General features: G+C 57.5%; 1 protein-coding gene across 1 annotated transcript; it reads left to right on the top strand.

Annotated features, from left to right (window-relative positions):
* The first annotated feature begins 1,228 nt into the window (after nucleotides 1–1,228).
* HES1 (hes family bHLH transcription factor 1) lies at nucleotides 1,229–4,272 on the top strand. The gene is made up of 4 exons (XM_077929572.1): nucleotides 1,229–1,726; nucleotides 1,828–1,923; nucleotides 2,520–2,607; nucleotides 3,280–4,272. The coding sequence occupies exons 1-4, from the start codon at nucleotides 1,619–1,621 to the stop codon at nucleotides 3,837–3,839; spliced, it is 852 nt and encodes a 283-aa protein (XP_077785698.1). The 5' UTR covers nucleotides 1,229–1,618; the 3' UTR covers nucleotides 3,840–4,272.
* The last annotated feature ends 14,576 nt before the right edge of the window (nucleotides 4,273–18,848 follow it).

Genomic DNA, 18,848 nt, shown 5'->3' with positions numbered 1-18,848 from the left:
TACAGCCTCCCAGTTCAGTTCCGTCTAACATTAAAGCCAAGACAATAATGCCCCCCCCCCTAATTTTGGGGGGTTTTTTGGAGGGGCGAGGAAGTTGGAAGCAATTAAGTTCGCCCCTCCTTTGAAAAGGGGTCCGCGAATCTCCAGATTCCCCCCCCAGAACCCCGCAAGGTGCAGGGTGGGGCGCGCTGAGCCAGGCGGGCACCTCGAACATTTTGCGAGAGGGGGGCACCCAGATGTGCCCCCTTCCCCGTTTGCCGAACCAGAACGAGGGTCCTCGCCTCGGCCAGGGCCGGGCAGCATTCTTCAGGGGTGGGGATGAGGAGGAGCCCCCCCCCCCGCCTGCTCTGAGGCCGCATTCCTGCCCCCGCTCCCCGAAGGCTGGGTTTTCCCAGGCTCTGGGGCGTCGGCGGCAGCTGCTGCTGCGGGCCGCGCGCCCGGCTTCCCTCCCCGACGGCTCCGTCCAAGCCGCGCGCCAAGGAGCGCACAAGTCCCCGGAGCAGGGGCAGGAGGGGGAGAGGGCGGCGGCCGCAATAAAACCTCCTGGCACGTGCTGGGCTCGGAGCTGCCGCTGGCGAAGGCCCCGCTGCCCTTTACTCTCGAGGAGCGGCCGTCGTGCTCAGTCGACCCCGCGCCCTACACTTCTCTCCTCGCCGTCGGGATCCCGGCCCCGAAGAGGCGGCTGCGCTCCGGCTCGACAGCATCTTCGAGAGGTGCAGGGACGGGCAGGTGCGCCTCGTCCTCAAGCCCCCAACCCCGCATCTTGCATTGGGGACGAGGTCCTCGCCCCGTCTTCACGTGAGCAGGACACCAGCTAAGGGGGTCCCCACCCGCCAGCGACCCTCTCCGACCCCGTCGGTGGGCGGCCGGGGATCCTTAGCGGATCCCCATTTAACTGCTGCACAGGGTGCTCTCGGGGGAAAAGCTCCCCCCCCCCAGACCCGTCTGCGAGGCGGAGCCCCGAACCCGTCGGGTGTCCGGGCGCGCGGCGCGGCAAGGGTTAAAGCCAAGCGAGCGGCTGGTGATTGACAGGGCGGCCCCTGGTGCCCGGGGTGGCGGTGGCGGGGAGGGGGGGGTGTCCGGGCGCGCGCCATTGGCCGCCGGGCGTTGCGCCGGGCGGCCAATGGGTGCGCGCCGTCCACGAGCGGGGCCGCGTGCCTCCGGCTCCCATTGGCTGAAAGTCACTGTGGGAAAGAAAGTTTGGGAAGTTTCACACGAGCCGTTCGCGTGCTGCGCAGCCTATAAATAGGCGCCGCCGGGCGGGGAGGCGGCCGGGATTGCGCCGCGCAGGGAGGCAGCAGCAGCAGCAGCAGCAGCAGACGACGGAGAGCGCGCGCCAGGCAGCCGCCGCCTGTGACCCGCCCCGTCCCTCCGGGCTGCTCCACCGCGCGCGCCCGCCCGCCCGCCCGCCTGCCTGGCCGTGCGCGTCCCGGTTGCCAGGGCGGCTTGGGAAGCAGACGCCGTAGCTCCGGCTCCTTCGGACTCGCCACCGGCCGGAGAGCCGCTCGCCTGGCACCCTCGACGGCGCCCTCGACGGCCGCGGCCGCTTCTTCCCACGACTCGAGGGGTTCGCGGCGGCGTGGGCGGCTTTCCCCGCCGGGCTTCTCTGGGGGCCAGGATGCCCGCCGACCTGATGGAGAAGAGTTCCTCGTCGCCCGTGGCCGCCACGCCGGCCAGCATCCACGCCACGCCCGACAAGCCCCGCACGGCCTCGGACCACCGGAAGGTAACAGCCGGCGGGGCGTCGGGGGGGCCGCTCTTCTCCGCTCCCCTCCCCGTCCCCCCCCCTTCCTTCCTGCGGGTCTGACGGGCGCTTGTCTCTTGCAGTCGTCCAAGCCCATCATGGAGAAGCGGCGGCGCGCGCGGATCAACGAGAGCCTCGGGCAGCTCAAGACGCTCATTTTGGACGCGCTCAAGAAGGACGTAAGTGGCCGGAGAAAGGAACCTCCCGGGCGGCGGGGCGGGGGGGGGCATCGGCCTTCGCGGGAAAGGGGCCCCCATCTCTGGCTCCCGAAGGCCGGGCGACCCCCAGGCAGGCTGTGCATTCGAGGAGGCAGAATGCCGCCCTGCCCGGGAAGGCTGCGGGACGTCACTCTCACAACCACCCTGTGGGGTGTGCCTTCCCCCCACTTCAAAAAGCCAGGATCCCCATGGCCTTCCAGGGTCCAAAGTCTTCCCATGTGATTATTATTATTATTATTGAAATATCAATTAATTAAATGTTCTTTGTAAATATATCAAGTAGTATATCTTAACACCCCGACGATAAATCCCACCCTCACAATTAGTGGGGATATTGCCTGGGGGCGACCTGCCAGCCCCCTTTTTCTGGGAAAATGCCGACCAGCGCCTGCTGCCCTTCTGGGACCTGGGGGTGAGGGTCTTCCCTCGCTTTCCAGCTGAGATTCATCCCTCCTTTGAGATCCTCCTGTGCCCAGACTCTCTCCCTCGCCACCCCCCCCCCCCCGCAGCGTGTCGCCCCCTGGTGCTCACTCCCCCCCCCCCCCCTTGCCTTGCAGAGCTCCCGGCACTCGAAGCTGGAGAAAGCGGACATATTAGAAATGACAGTCAAGCATTTGAGAAACCTGCAGCGAGCGCAGATGACGGGTGAGTGGCTGGCCGGGCTGGGCGCGCGCCAGAGAGAGAGAGAGCGAGCGCGTGTGTCCCCCTCCCTCTCCGCCCCCCTCCCTCCCCCTCCCTCTCCAGAGGTGATTTCTTCCAGACTTCCGCCTGCGGTTTTGAATGCCATTCAAGCTGTGTTTTACTGACTTGGCGAAGGCGGCCTTTCCCACGGTCTGGGTCTTATTTATAGCCACAACTCCAAGTTGTTACTGTTCCGGAAAAGAGGTGGGGGGGGGGAGAGAGAAGGGAGAGGGTGGCAGCTTGCAGGCAGAGGAAATGGGGACGGGATAATGAGAAGCAAACGGGACACATCCTGCTGCTCCTGCTGTAGGAGGCGAGAGCCTCCCCCCTTCTCCTTGCTAAGGCTTCCCTTTGTTTAAAGCTGTGTGCAACCTTGGCAGGCAGCCTCTGAATGGAGGGCGCTTCTGCGCTGCAGAGATCTATGCCCTTGAATCCTAGAATCGAAGGGACCCCAAGCATCATCTAGACCAATCCCCTGCAGTGTGTGTGTGTGTGTGTGTGTGTGTGTGTGTCCTGTTCGGCCTCTGTGACACTTTTTCTTGGCTGTCCCTCCCTCCTTCCCAAGGCTGAATGCTCTGGGCTCTTGTGTCTCTCTGTCTCTCTGACATTGCCTCTTTCCTTCCCTTCTTCTTCCAGCCGCGCTGAATACAGACCCCACTGTGCTGGGTAAATACCGGGCCGGATTCAACGAGTGCATGAACGAGGTGACCCGCTTCCTCTCCACCTGTGAGGGGGTGAACGCCGAGGTGCGAACCCGACTGCTGGGACACCTGGCCAGCTGCATGAGCCAGATCAACGCCATGAACTATCCTGCCCCTCAGCCGTCCTCCACTGCCCTGCCGCTGCCACCCCACCCCGCGCCCCCCGGGGGCCAGCACGGCCCCTCTTTTGGGCAGCCCCTGGTGCAGATCCCAGCGGGCGCGGTGCCCCCTGCAGCCAGCGTCGTGCCTTGCAAGCTGGGCAGCCCGGCCGGGGAAAGCACCAAGGTTTACGGAGGCTTCCAGCTGGTGCCAGCCTCCGACGGGCAGTTCGCCTTCCTCATCCCCAGCACGGCCTTTGGGCCCCCGCACAGCAACGCCGTCATCCCCCTCTATGCCGACGGGGGCATGGGGTCGGGGTTGCCCCTCGCTGCCTCGGTCTCTCCTGCGTCTGGCGCCCCATCGATTTCAGCAGATTCGGTGTGGAGGCCTTGGTGAAAGCAGGCGAGGGGCTGGCGGCCCACCCACCCTTCGGCCTCTGGACTTTGGGTCAGGACTTGGAGTGCCCCCACCCCTGTGGCCAGGGCTCTGGGTTCTCTTCCTCTGAGGGAGCCAGCGACCTTCTGGTTCTCTGGCTGTAAATAGCTGTCTACTGTTCATATTGGATTGTGCCTTCATTTGTACTGTAGCAAATGCTCTCCTCTCCCTTTTCTTTTCCGTGGCTTTTCACGTGGCCTGTGCAAGCACACACTTGTGAGAGAGTCCACATTTCCGAGTCCACCTCTCTCCCTCCCCCCTTTTCTGGCTTTGTCTCTACCCAACTCCTTTTATTTTCAGTGACACCAAAGACCTGTTTGTTCTTAACAACGAGGAAAGCCTTTCCTTCCTTTTGGAAGTTATTTGATAAAAATAAAAAAGACATTTAGCATTGTGTGTGCTGCAATAGCCTGGTGTGGGTGCAGCTCTCTCCTTTGTGCAGCAGGCGGTGTGGTTGTGGGGGGGGGGGGTGAGGGTGCAGGGCCCTGAGCTGGGGCTCTCCTGGCGGCCATGAGTTCACTCTGTTTGCCCGGCTGCTCATAAAGGGCCAAATCACATGGCCTACAAACCTGATAAGTTCCTTGCCAATTCCCTTTTATCTTCAAAAGTGACCCCTGAATTTAATCCACACAGAAGCAGAGGGGAGGGAGGTCATGATAAGGCCGCCTATCAATGCTATGTGCAAAAAAGACCTTTTCCTCCTATTCTGAAGTGTCTCACATATGTACACACACATTTCCCAATTTTTCCCCATGCAGCACAAAAATGGCAGTATAGCCTTTGCTCCCTGCTTGGCCCTAGAAGGACTGTGCATCTCTGGTTCCAAGGCAGCAGATTTGTGAGTCTGCCTGGGATCCTGGGAAGCCCTTGTTGCTCTAGAGTGGACAATGGATCCTAAGCCTGCTCTCCATCTAAAGCAACTATCATACCCCCTTGTATAAGGTGGGGAGGAGCGCAGCAATGCCCCTGGACTAGCCATGGGGAAGTGATGGACTACAGCCTGCAGATAAACACTTACTAGGGCCTGGAGTTTGTGAAGACCCAGGTAGAACATGGGGCTGTTTTAAGGAGAAAAGGCCAGGAAGCTGGGTATATTGATTCTTTCCTAAGTAGCTTTGGAAGTTCCTGGGTGGAAAGGGGAGCCAACCCTGTCTGGTTGGCAGACACTGGCAAAATGTTGGCTAGACCACAGCATGTTTGGTGGGTCATAGAATTGTAGAGTTGGAATTGTAGAGTTGGAACCTGGTCCATCCCTTGCAATGCAGAAATCAAGGTCCACAGCTGGCTGAACCTCTGCACCCCAACCCTGGCCTGCCCCTCTGATGATTCTGCACCATGTGGAGGGCCATGGAGCCTCTGTCTTGGCCCTGTGCTGCTGCTGTTCAAATCTGCAGGTGGTACAAAATTGGGAGGTTTGGCTGACACCCTGGGAGATCAACCCCAGATGGGGGAAAAACAACGATCTCGTCAGGGTTGGAACATAGAACTGAAAGCAGCAAGGTGGATTTCAACAGATCAAGGTAAAAACCTGCAGCTGGCTGCAAAAGATCATAGGAGTAGGGAGGCCTACTTCAATGTAAGGTAATCCTGAGTTAGGTCCGGTCGTGGCCGACTTTGGGGTTGCGGCGCTCATCTCGCTTTATTGGCCGAGGGAGCCGGCGTACAGCTTCTGGGTCATGTGGCCAGCAGGACTAAGCCGCTTCTGGTGAACCAGATCAGCACATGGAAACGCTGTTTACCTTCCCGCCAGAGCGGTACCTATTTATCTACTTGCACTTGGATGTGCTTTCGAACTGCTAGGTTGGCAGGAGCAGGGACCGAGCAACGGGAGCCTGATCGGCAAGTCCTAGGCTCTGGTTTAACCCACAGCGCCACCCACTTCCCACAGGTACTCCTAGGCTGTATCAAAATCAAGAGAAGTCCAGCATTCCCTTCTCCCTTCTGTTCTGGTCAGGCCACCTCAAGAGTATGGTGGCTCTTTCCAGGCAGAGCATTCCGGCAGGGCATTGCCCAAGTGAAGTGTGTCCAGGTCTGGGATGAGGCATAAAGTTCTTTCTCCAAGGAATGATGGAAACTTGTTTAGGCTGCAGAAGAGAAGCTGAACAGGAGCCACGACTCTGTTCTCCCAATACCTGAGGGACTCCTAGAGGCAGATTCTCAGGGAAGGGAAGGGGTGAGGCTAGTGGCCACTGAGAGGGGCAGACTCTCAATGAGAGGAAATAGCAGATTCTGGCTGAACATCTGAAGGTCCTTCAGAGCTGGGCCTGTCTGACCAGGGACAGAGGCCGCCTGCCTGCGGAGGTGGTGACCTACCCTTCCCCGTGGATCAGAGACTTGAGGGACTGCTGTCTGGGATGCTGAGACAGGAGTCCATCAAATCATAAAAATGTAGAGTTGGAAGGTATCCGGGGGGGTCATCTAGTCCAACCCCCTGCCATGCAGGAATCACTCATCCCTGACATCCAACCTCTGCTTAAAAGCCTCCAAGACAACAACGGATTTTTGAATAAACAGAGATGGAGGTCGCTGGACTGATGACTTAAGGGAGGTGGGGGAGGCAGTGTGGAAACAGGTGGAGCAGTGGGGGAAGCCCATCTGCAGGGAATCAGTTCAGACCTCTGCCCCCTCCCGAGGGGCGAGAAGCAGAGGCAGAAAGGGAAACCGGAGGGGGTGGCCCGCGACAGGCTAGCTGCGAGGGAATGCGGCCCCCAGCAGGGAAAAGGGTTCTCCTGACTGAGGATCTCATTGCAGCTGTCAGGCCCCCTTGCAATGCTCCCTTTTTTGGGGGGAGCAACACACGCTTTCCCCCTAGAACAGCTTAAGCGGGGGTGCATCCCTGAGGGGCGGGAAAGCAAAAGAGGATTTGCCCGGACCAAGAGCAACATTTCCCAGCAGGGGCCGTACCTCTGCCCCCACCCCATTCATCCTCGACCCCCGCCCCCCCGGCTCAATGCTTCCTGAGCGAAGGCCGGGCTGCTGTGTGCTTCGCCCCACGGCCCTTGGCCCGCCCCACTTCCATGCAGCTCCGGACCTCCCAGGAAAGCAGGCGCAGCCGCCCCTCCCCTAAGTCATTTTGCACGCTCCTTTCCTCCGCCCCCGGGCCTGGCCGGGCGGCGATGATTTAACACCCGCCACATCTGGTTGTGATCAGGCCTGGCGTTTCCTTTGCCCCCCCCCCTAATGGATAAAACATGTGGAGAGGGGCGCTTGCCTTCGGAGCAGCAGCAGCAGCCCTCCCCCCGCCCCTTAGTCATGCCCCATTTGCAGGCGAGATGGGGGAGAGCCGGATAAAGGGCAGGCTTGCCTTTCAGTGCCCCCCTTAATAACTCAGCCCGTGCTGAGAATTCCTCGCAAATCCCCCCCAACAAAGGCGGCCGAATTCCCGCTGGAGAGACCAGGTGCCTGCCTGCCTTGCGCTCAGGTGTTGAGGAAAGGAATGCGGCGGGGGGAGAGGGGGGCTCCAGCCCCTGTCAGCACAGGCCCACGGGCCTCCCTCCTTGGAAAGGCCCCAGGCGCCCAGGCAAAGGAGCCCCTCCTGTCAAGGGTGCATTTTGGGACAGTTTTGGGCCCCTGTTGCTGGCATCCGGCTGCCGCGAGAAACAATGGAGTCTGCCTCCGAGGGGGAAGCCAAACCGCTGCCTTAGCAGCACCCAGGGGGCCACGCAGGGCCTGGGCCGTGTGCAGGATGGCCCTGGGCTGCCCAGTTGCGCCCCTGCTCTCTAAAATAAATCGCTTTATTCGAGGTGGCGGGCGTTATGAAGAGGGGGCCAGCCTGAGCTTGGAGGTCGCCCCCCCCCCTGCTGTGTCCCATCATAGCAGGCTGGATGGAAGCAGCTGAGGACTTCCTCCCATCTCACCACTGGCTCAGGCAACCCAGGATTTGAACCCAGGTCTCTCCCAGGCCCTAGTCAAACACGCTAACCACTACGGCACGCTCTGCTCTTGAGTCCTGGCCGCCTCCTGCTGCCCACGTTTCCCGCTCACCTGGCTGAGAATCCGGGCGCCCGGAGCCCCTTCTGCCCCAGGTGCCCCTGCCTCTAGGCTTCACTCCGCCGGGGACTCTGCGCCCCCTTGGCCCGCCCGGCTCCCGCTGCCCCTCCCCACCTGCCCGTTCCCTCCGGCCGCCTTCAGGCTCCCGGCTGGAGCGGCCTCGGCGCAGCTTTTGGTTCTGGGCTGTGCGCGCTGGCAGCCGAGGAGCCCGGGAGCCTCTCTGTGTGTCGCTGCGCCCGGCCGGCTGCTAAGTGCTCCGCGTTGAACTCCGTCCCGGGCGAGGTCGTGAGAAAGGAGCGCCGGGCAGGCGGCCAGGGAGCGAGCGCCTCCCGCCACGCGAAGTTATGCTGGGCCGGCAGGCAGGCAGGCAGGCAGGCAGCCGGCTGACAGCGCTCGAGCCCCTGCCCAGCCCCTGCCCAGAGCCCCAGAATCCTACTATGGTCGAGTTTGAAGAGACTCCCCCAGGGTCATCTAGCCCAACCCCCCCCCCCCTGCAATACAGGAATCTCAGCTAAAGCATTCAGGGCAGGTGGCCATCCAAGCTCTGCTTGAAAGCTCTCCAACAAATCACTGATGTGTAGAGTTGGAAGGGATCCCCAAGGGTCATCTAGGCTAACCCCCTGCAATGTCGGACTCGCAGCTCAAGAATCGTGGACAGAGCCTCTGTTGGATACCTCAGGTGATGGAGAGTCCCTCCACCCCACTGTGGAAGAGCTCTCAGAAAGTTATTCCTGATGATTCAGAAGCATGCAGGATTGGCCTGCCTTCTGCTCCTCCCTGAGAGAAGTACAGGGGTACCTCGGTTAAGAACTTAATTCATTCCGGAGGTCCGTTCTTAATCTGAAACTGTTCTTAACCTGAAGCACCACTTTAGCTAATGGGGCCTCCTCCTGCTGCTGCGCTGCCGGAACACAATTTCTGTTCTCCTCCTGAAGCAAAGTTCTTAACCTGAGGTACTATTTCTGGGTTAGCGGAGTCTGTAACCTGAAGCGCCTGTAACCTGAAGCGTCTGTAACCCGAGGTGCCACTGTACTTCCTTCCACCCCTGCTTTCCTTAGAGCTTCCACCTTGCAAGACTGGCCCAAGGCATTCTCCTTCCCAAGTCTAAGGACAAAGGGGTTCTTCCTGGCTTTTAGGGCGCTGCTGGCCTCGCCTGTCTTTTTCACAGGGAAGGGATCCCCTGCATTGGCCCTTGATCTCTCCAGAGCTGGCTTTGGGGTTTGCCAGCTGGTTCTTTGTACCCAGCTGCACCTTGTGGCTGCAAAACCACCCTGTGCTCAAAGGCTCTGACAGCCGTTTTCTAGGCGAAGAGATAATTTTCTGCACGCTTCAATTTTTAAACTTAGATTTTGTGTATTGCCCCCTGCAATCTAAATCCGGCATCTTTTGCATAAATCATCAAGTGTGACGCAGTGGCTTTAATGACGTGCCTCCTTTTTTTGTTCTTCTGGAAGCTCTCAATTTGAGACCAGAATGTTACTTGGGGATGGATGGGTGAATCAGATGAGGAAGATGGAGATTAATTATTTTTGCAAGTAAGCTCAAGCCAGGACCGTTTGCTGGAGAATTTGTTCCCCATCAGTGCTTCCGAATTCCCTGCCCAGCTTGGAGACGCCCCGGGGGCCAGAGGAATTCCCTCTCTGCTCTGCGACTCCCCACCTATTTAGACAGCCTTTTATCAGGCAGGCAATCTGCCAGAGTCCCCCACAGGGACTTATCTGCAGGATGTTTACAGAAGGAGGTTCAGGTTGGCTGGGAGAGGAAGAGGAGGAGGGGGGGGATCTGGTTTCTACAAAGCAACTTGGAGGAGGGCAGTCAGGTTACCTGGCCTTTATCTCTTCACCACCAGATCCTTTCCCAGCTCAGCAAAACTGCCAGACCCCCCGAAATCTTACCCCTGGAAACAAATGCACACCCATGCTGCAAACGTAGCCCCACACGCCATCCCAGAGTTTTTGGTAGCCAGAGAAGAGATAGAAAGCCACTACAATTATTTCTTTTGTAGTCCGATGGAGTTCAGAATTCCAGAAGCAAGCTAGAAAGCTACACAGAAGGCTTTTGGGGGGCCAGGTTGACCCCCAGGTCCAGTTGCCCAGCCAAGTGGATGAGGGCCAGTGGCAGTGGAGAACCGTTTTTGAAAACTGAAGGGAGTTCAACTGGGTCTCGAAATCTGTAGCCTTTTTGGAGTATCACTAAGGGAACAGGATCACTACCCACTCACCATCCCAAAACAATGTCGGGAAACGTTTGGACAAGGTGTATTTCGGGTTGGGGGGATTCCAGATCAAGAGAAGAGTCAACTGAGGGTCTCTCCACCCTCCCCAACCCTTAGAAGGACAAAACCATCCAGATTGCAGATGGGGCAGGTTTTGGAAAGCAGGTTGGCTTGCTCAAAGCTCAGTTCATGTCTGTCTGCGGCTGGAAGGTTGGATCTTGTGCCCTCTCACTATCATTTCAAGGCTCCCATGCTCAGCCTCCAGCGGGGACCTTGCGGCTGCCCTCCAAGGAAGAGGTCTGGGCTTTGGAAGGCCCAGCACAGAGGCCTGGGCTGGCAGCCAGAAACGCCTTCTGAGCCACGCAGCCCCTGCTCCATTCATCGCAGCAGAGTGCCTGGGGGACTCATCGCATTCCGGGGAGGCAGGCAGGGGAACAAGCCCTTCCTGCAGGGGGGCATCGTGGTGGCTCCGTTTGGGAGCGAAGCCTCAAATATTCAGTGGAAGCAGCCCAGTCCTGGGGGACTCAGAACGGGCACGGGAGATGCCCCAAGAGAAGGCTCTGGCTGGCCCTCCAGGAAGTGTGCCAGGGTTTGTGTGTCTTTGCCTATGGAACTCCCTCCCACAAGAGGCAGGGATGACCACCAACCTAGATGTTAGAGTGGGCAAATTCATGGAGGAGGAGAGGGCTATGGGTGGCTCCTAGCCAGGCAGGCTCTGCTCTTCCTGCACAGCTGGAGGCAGTGAAATCTTAGGACAGCAGCAATGCTTCTGAATCCTGGTTTCTGGAAGTCACAGGAGGGGGAGAGTTGCTCTTGTGTTCAAATCCTGCTTGCCAGCTTCCCTTTGGGCTTCTGGCCAGCCACTGGGAGAAGAGGGTGCTGGACTGGATGGGCCCCTTTGGCCTGATCCAGCAGACTCTCCTTATGTTCTTTTGAGGCAGGATAGAGAGAAAAATCTGATCGAGTTCCTGCTGTTTGCATACCAGGATGGCAACCATCGGAGATGCCTGCAGGACTCTGAATGGGCACCTTTTCAGCAGCAGCACCACCCGGTGGGAGAAGACCTGTAACTGCACAAGGGACCTGCTGCTGGAGCTTTTCTCCACCTGCTGATGCATCTGAATGCAAACAGGGTCAGGGTCCCCTAGAGTAGTTTGCTCCGTGGGCGGTAGGCCCTTTCCTGTGGCAAGGACACCCTGCCTTCTGCTTCAGGCAAAACATGTCTGGATTCAGCCCCTCAGCTGGAAGACTGAGCAGTCTGCCCTTGGAATAGTCCCAAGTGGCAAGCAGCTTTCATACCCATTGCACAGATGGATAATGGAGGCTAAGAGAGGATGGCTTTCCTGGGGCCAAGTAAAGGGTCCGTGTTGTAGTCTGCAACAGGGACCCCACCCTTCCAGGGCAGGCCAGTCTCTGCAACAGTCTCCCCCACATTAGGGTTGCCCTGCAGTTTCCACAAACTGGAGTGGGTGTGGATGTTGCTTGGAGCCAAGGCTAAGAACACAGTCAGAGCTGATACCAGTCAGTGCCAACAACACTGGGCTGCGTGGACTACTGGTCTCACTTGTGATAAGCCAGCTTCTCTCTGTTCCTGAGCACCATCTCCCCCTCAGCCCCCTGGCACCATGGGCTCAGAGCCTGGCAAAAGTTACCCTGAGCTCTCCAGCCTGGGAGCCAGTAGGGCAGGCAGAGGCGCTCTGTTTGCTGCTTCTCTGGGGGGGGGGGTCTTCAGGGGGAGGGGGAGGCAGGGTCAGAGCTCCCCCCAAGGGTGCTGTGGAGACAAGAAGACAGGCAGTGTAGACACCCCCCTTTGGGACTGGGGAACACAAGAGGGAAGCCCCAATCCACATCTTTTTGTTGGCATCCATCTTTCCTGCTGTGACTTCAGGAATGCTGCTTTTGGGTGCATTTCTTCCCAAACCAGTTTTGATCTAAATGGAGGAAAAGAGAGACCCTGTTATAATGTGTGGAGAGTCAGAAAAAATGCACCAGCAGCAGCAACTACTTTTTGCTCTGGAAAGTCTGGGAACATGGGAGAAGGGACCAGTGGCGTAGCGTGGGGGGTGCAGGGGGGGCCGGCTGCACCGGGCGCAACATCTGGGGGGGGCGCTCGCCGCCTCCGGAGTCGCCGAAGAGCTTTGGGCGCAGGCTGTAGCAGAGCCCCATGTCTTGCAGAACCGACGAGCTGGCAGCGGCTCTCAGAGCTCGCCGCGGTCCCCGCGCGTCAGGGCCGCAGAGGGCGCGCCAGGCAGCCCCTCCTCACAGCCCCGCCGCTGCCGCTGCTGCTGCAGCTGCTGGGCCATGTTGCATTTTCCTCGCCTCTCTGCCCTCCTCCTCCTCCGGGCAAGCGGCGTCATTTGGGCGGCAGCGCCAGCGGCAACTCGCCTCAGATCACCTGACACGGACCCGCCGCCGCCGTCGCCATGGCTACCTTACCGTAAATACCCCAGCCCAGGCAGCAGCAAGAAGAAGCTGGCAGCGGCGGCAGGTTAGGGGGTTAGGGGGCGCAAATTACTTGCCTTGCCCCGGGTGCTGACAACCCATGCTACGCCGCTGGAAGGGACACCCCAGAACCTTCTGAATTCCCAGCATGCCTCTGAATGTGTCATATTCCACTCCCCCCTGCCCAGTCCCTTCACAGACGCTGCCTCTTCCAGGTTTCCTCTGGCTCAGTCTCCTTCTGACCCAGGACTTGGGGGGCCTCTTCTTCCTTCCTCCTCTTTCCCCCTCCTTTATTTTGCATTTTGACATGTGCTCCTCCCATCCCTGTGCTTTTCCCACCAACTAACCAATTTGTATTGTCTGTTTCAGATTGTAAGCTCTTTGGGATCAGGGACCTGCACCCCAAACCCAAGCCCAGGCTCCCTGTTGCTGCCTCCTCAGCCACAGTTTGACAGGCACCTCCCTCCGCTCTCTCCTCTTCCAAATGTACAAGGAGAGGTTCCTCCATCTAGCAGGAAACCCAGAAAAGCACCCTCCAATTCACGCCTTTTGTCTGACTTAATGGGTCAATTGAGAGGGATCCTGGCAGATCTCTTGTGTGTTGTGCCAAGCAGGGTTTCATCCCCACTCCCATTGGCTGAACCCCGCCTTGTCCCTCACCCCACCCCCACCTGGAATGCAGCGTTAAAAGATGGAGGGGGGTTCCGCCCCCTCTTTATCAGCCCAGATAAATGCTGTCCTCATCAACTGATGGGAGCCAACTACTTTAGGCTTTAGGATAACCTCTGGTCAGCTGCTGCTGCTGCTGCTGTTGTTTTAAAAAAGCATCCTTCCTGCATCTCCCTTTCACATCACTTCCTTGAAGCTGTAAGAAGTGGTGTACTGAACACACAGTCCGCCCAACCCACTTGCAAAAGTGTCCAGCCATGTCATATTTTGGAGGTTATTACACAGGGGTTCTTTAGCTGCGATTCCTGGGGGTCAGGCTGCATGGCCCTTCCAGCCCTACATTTCTATGATTCAAAGATCTCTGGATTAATCTAACCAATGGATTAATGGAGCAGCCTGTGCAATCGGAGATGCCTTCTGCAGCCGTGCAAGTAATCCTGAGGCTGGGTGGGGCAAGACAAGAGCCCCCCCCCCCCCCCCCGGGTCGAGGGCAGGCTGGCTGCAGCGGAGCCTCAAGACCCTACACTGGCTCTGGAGGCCACAACTGGGATACTTCTCAGAGTCAAGGAGCATCAAAGGTGTTTTAAGGCTTCTGTTTATTCTAAAGGTCCCGAAACGATTGCCCAATTTTCAGGTCTTGGATTTCCCATCAGCTAACAAACTCAAAGGTCCTTTGTTGGCTGATAATGGCCTCATTTGCTCTTCCCTCCATCAGTGTATTTTGTTTGCCTTCCAAGACCTCGGAATAACATCCCAAGTGGGGAGGGCTTTGCTGCTCTCGCACTCGGGTCTGGTTGCTGGTGGACTTCCGCCCATTGGGACCTCCAGTTGGCCACTCTGGAGAACAGGAGGCCGGAGTCAATGGGCCGCTGGCCAGGGAACCTCTTCTTATGGAACCTCCCTCTATCAAGCTTCCTAGGTTCTGAGCGGCATTTCATCCCTGGGAGAAGGCTGGACGGGATGGGCAGTTTTAGGATCTTCCTCTTTTCTCCCATCTTCCATGATGGTCAATATGGCACCTTTGAAACAGGAATTGGTCCCCCACCTCCTCTGGGCAACAGCTTCTGGTGCCTCCAGTACCCCTTGGTGCCCCAGAAGGGCCCCACAAACCAACTGGCCTTGCTGACGGTGGCCTTGCACAGCCCCCCCGTCTCCCCAGTGGGCTTCCCTATCAGACTAGGCCTTTCTGGATCCCTCATTGCTCCTCCCGCTCAGGTGAAGTGGGGAGTTTGTGTGTGGGCCTCTGTGTTTGTGGCTGCCCTGCTGGGTCCCTGGTGGGCAGAGCGGGGGGGGGGGGGCTGAGCTCCTAACAGCAGACGGCCAGAAAAGGGTGGGCCGGGCTGTGGGGGGTGGTCCTCTCCTCCCCATCTCTACTCATAAATTGGAAGCAATAAATATCTCCTTATCTGGGAGTCCTCCCTCCCTCCCTGCTGGCTGCCAGACTGCTCTTATCTCGGGGAGCTTTCCCACTTGGCAGGTCATATTTTAAGCTGATAAAGAGAGGCCGGCAGAGATTAAATGGGCCCTTTTGGCGGTGCTGCTGAGAGATGGTTTCTCAGGCCATATTTCTCAACTCACCACCTTCCCCCTCCTCCTCCTGCCTCTTCTGGAGACCCAGGGAGAGGCTGGCTGCTTCCTCCTCACCTGGCGCCTCCATTGCACAGCACAAAGTTAAACTATGGAACTCTCTTCCACTGGAGGAGGCCCTGATGGCCTCCAACTTGGATGGCTTTGAAACAGGGATTAGACAGATTCATGGAGGAGGCAGAGCTGAGCCTCCATGGCTAGCAGCCCCCCCAGCCCCCCCCTCCTCCACAGATTTGTCTAATACACTCCTAAAGCCTTCTAGGTTGGTGGCCATGACTGCCTCTAGTGGGAGGGAGTTCCACAGCTCAACTATTTTCTGCATGAAGGAGGACTTTCTTTTCTCTCTCCTGAATCTTCAGTCCTGTGCTCTTACAGAGCCAGAGAAGCGCTCTGCACATTCTTAGAGGTAGGCTTGTATTTTGAAACCAACAGTCCCTTCCCCTTGGAGGGAAGGTACTCTGCATATGCTCAGAGGTTCCTTGCCCTTTGTAAACCAAAACCAGGAAAGCTGGAGGGGATGCCAACAAACACACATTTCCAAGTGGGTTTGCTGCTCTCCTGCTGAATGTTTCTTTTGGAGAATGTGAGGAGGAAGAGGCTTCCGGCTACATGTGGATCAGACCAAAGACGGCAGAGCCCAGCCCAGTCTGCGCTTCCCCTGGGAGAGAGGCCCACAGGCAAGGCAGGAGCATAAGGCCCTTAGCAAGGTGGGACCAGTTTCCCTGGGAGATTGTCCTCTCATTGCTTCAGTGGCAGAAATGGCACCACATCATATGCGCTGTTCTGCATTTGTAAGCATTCGATCCCTTAGTGTGGCAGCACCTACCCTTTGGAACTCCCTGCCTCTTGATGCCTTCTTCACTGCATTCTTTTCAGTGCCTACTAAAATCATTCTTGTTTAGAAAAGCCTCCCCAGATGTTTAGAAAGTTGGTGAGAGTTTTAATCTGTTTTCATATTCGGTTTTTTAAAAAAACTTTTCGAAATGAGTGTTCTTAAGTTTTTGATAATTTTATTGTTTTATCCTTTTTTCAAACCACTTTGAGGTTGTTGTTTTACAGTCAAGACGATGGAGGTTTAGGGTCAGGAGGTTTTTCCTTCTCCTAGGTGGGCTCCCTTCCCAGCCCCACCTGCCCCTCACTTCCCTCTACATAATGGGTAGAAACCGCCTTCTTGACTACTGGACACACCCTTGGACTTATCCACCCCACCCGCCAGAGCCTGTTTTCACATGCAGGGGAAGCCCTTAACTCACTGAGGGTTTGAGACCCATCAGCTCCCCTCACCTGGTTTAGCCAGCCGGCCAAAGGCATTTCCAGCTCCCTGGGGACATCTTCTAGGAGCCCCAGGGGAGAGCTGAATGCTAGACCAAAGGTGGGGCAAGTACCCCGGAAACAGCACAATGTGTCCCCCACCAGAGGAACTACCCCACCAACACCCCCCACACCCCATAATCATCTGTTGCTTCTCTTTGTGGAGTTTGCCCACAGCCCCCCCCCGACTGCTGTGTCCATTGCCTCCAGGGTCGGAGGGGAGGGGGGTGCCCCGAAATCCTCTCCAAAGAGCGCAGCCTGTGAGAGAGGGGAGGGCAGGGAGCCCCCGCATCACTTATTCATGGCGGATGAAACACGGCCCCCGGCGGCCCTTTTGAAGGTGCCCGGCCTCCGCATTGTCCGCGCTCCTTTCTCTTTGTGGCTGGGCCAGGCCAGCGCTGGGCCCTCATTGTGGCAGAGCAGCGGGTCGCCCTGGCAGGCAAAACCCCTTTCCTCGCCCAGCCCCACGCTCCCTTTGTGCCGACCAACGGAGAGGCGCTTTGCTGGCCGCTCGGAAAGGTCACCCCCCTGCCGGGGCGCCGTACCTGCGCCTTTGTGGCCGAGGCCTCGCCAAAGCGACATTTATTTCCAGATTACCACCGCCTGCTTTTTCTGCAGTGAGAGCCCTTTAACCGTTGAGGCTCCAGGACGCAAAGGCGGGGAAAGGCCTTCGTGAGCCGGGAGAACGGAGGCTCTGCTCCCGCAGCTGAACCAGACCCAGCTTCTCTGCTTCCACAGGGAACGTCCGAGGAGAGCCCTTCAGAAAGCCATGGGATTGCAGACTCCCAAGGGTCCCCCAAAGGCCATCCAGTCCAACCCCTGCAATGCAGGAATCTCAGCTGAAGCATCCCATGAAAAGCAGAGGCAGCCTCTGGAATCCTGCAAATGGCGGCTTCAGATCAGCTTCCCCAGAAGGACCTCAGGAATCCCCAGTGCCTAATATACTGAGTTAGACCATCCAGTTCAGTATTGTCCGCACAGGCTGGCAGCAGTTCAGACAGGGAGTCTCTCCCAGCCCCACCTGCAGGGACTGAGCCTGGAGAGCAGATGTTCTTCCCCTGTAAAGAACAAAGCAATGTCCCCTCCACTCCCCAAATGGATGGCTACTAGCCATGGTGAGGTTCCGGCATTGCAGGGGGCTGGACTAGATGACTCTTGGGGGGTCCATCTTAGCCCAGCATCCTGTTCTCTCCATGGCCAACCGGATGCCTCTATTGGGAAATCCAAGATCCCAGCACAAGAGCAACTTTTCCTTCCAGCATTTACCCCCCAGGAACTGGTGTTCAGAAGCATCGCTGCCTCCGACTGAGGAGGGCAGAGCACAGCCCTGATCCTGGCCAGTGCCCATCGATGGTCTTCTCTTGTCCTTTTCCAAAGCCATCTGCTTAGGTGGCCTCCAGTGGGAGAGAGTTCCACAGCTTAACTTTTCATGGCGAGTTCCGTCGTTCAGCCAGGCGCTGCGAGTTTTGCACTTGAATTGAATTTTATTATTACGGTCACAGACCAGTTCCGGGTCACTTACAATATCTGGAAAATCATAAAACACAACAGGGATACATTGAATTGCAATTGGGTATAACAGAGACAATTCAGATATGGTGGCAGTTAAAAATATATATTAAATCTTGATCACTAAAATATAACCTAAAATTATCTTTTAAAACCTTAATCATTTTGGTAGTACAGCTTGTTCCCTAATTTCTATGGCAGACACACAGAATTTGGCCACCCTGAGCGTGATCTCTAGATCCTTGTCCTCTACCAGGAGTTTTAGACCTTGAAGTTCGGACCCATTTGGAGATTTTGGTATAACAGGAGTGATAAATACCGAGCGTATATCCCCGTAGAAACAAGACATGAGAGACAGTTTCTGCACTTCAACCATCCACCGTGCGAAGAAGCCCTTTCTTTTCCTTTCTCTCCCTCTTCTCCCTCCTCCCCGACCCAAATAGCCCTGCTGCCTCCATGGGGCTTAACCATAGGCGAGGCCCAAAGCGTGGCTGCTGGGACATGCCTCGCGGATGAATGGAAGGTGCCTGCAAAGATGGAGGTCGGAGGGGCTGGGCCAGCTCTGGCAGGGAGCTGCCTGGGGCTCTCTCCCAGCGTGAGGAGCCACAGAGGTTGCAGCACTTTTCATCCTTCCACGCAGGAGAGCAGCCACTCCCTGCTGCTAGGAATTTGTCTTCCCTTTCCCCGTCCACGTGGGTGAGCAGCGGGGCCTGGCAGCCCAGAGGACGATGGGATAACTTGATTAAGGCCGAGCGCCAATGAGCGGAGCCCACCTCAAAGGGAGCCGTGCTCCTGGCCCTTAACCTCTCCTCGGGAGTTTGCATTAAGGCAGGAGCCCCCCTGGATGCAGACAAATCGGCCGCCGGCTCGCTCACATGCACATCCATCACACCCAGCAGGGCTATGTGGCCTCGCTTTTAACGCAGGGAAGTTCCCGGGGCTGGGAAATGTCTGCTCTGCAGGGAGGTCGGGCCAGAGTCACCCACATGAAGGAGGCCTGCTCTGCGGTGCAGCCTTTCATGGTCTCTTTCCATTGCTGACTCGTTTGTGCTACAAATGTTAAAAGGGTTTAGGAGAACGATTTCTGCTCCTACGGAAGGAATGTCAGGTTAGCTTGGCCATGCGAATGGGTCCACAACTCCCTCCCGCCCCATTAGAATTATTATTCTCCAACTTCTTTAAGGTTCCGTTTTCATTACTGGCCATTCAAAAATAGCCTTGTTTGACCACTTTCCCCATCACTTCCT

The sequence above is a fragment of the Podarcis muralis genome, chromosome 6 (genome assembly GCF_964188315.1).
Source record: "Podarcis muralis chromosome 6, rPodMur119.hap1.1, whole genome shotgun sequence".
NCBI classification, from domain to species: domain Eukaryota; kingdom Metazoa; phylum Chordata; class Lepidosauria; order Squamata; family Lacertidae; genus Podarcis; species Podarcis muralis.
This window is presented reverse-complemented; position numbering and strand designations above follow the sequence as displayed.

What these genes read in the sequence shown, in the direction of transcription:
- HES1 (XM_077929572.1), top strand. Translation starts at nt 1,619, where the DNA reads ATGCCCGCCGACCTGATGGAGAAGAGTTCCTCGTCGCCCGTGGCCGCC. An exon ending in CGGCCTCGGACCACCGGAAG is followed by an intron (nt 1,727 to 1,827) that starts GTAACAGCCGGC and finishes TGTCTCTTGCAG; the next exon opens with TCGTCCAAGCCCATCATGGA. An exon ending in GCAGCGAGCGCAGATGACGG is followed by an intron (nt 2,608 to 3,279) that starts GTGAGTGGCTGG and finishes TTCTTCTTCCAG; the next exon opens with CCGCGCTGAATACAGACCCC.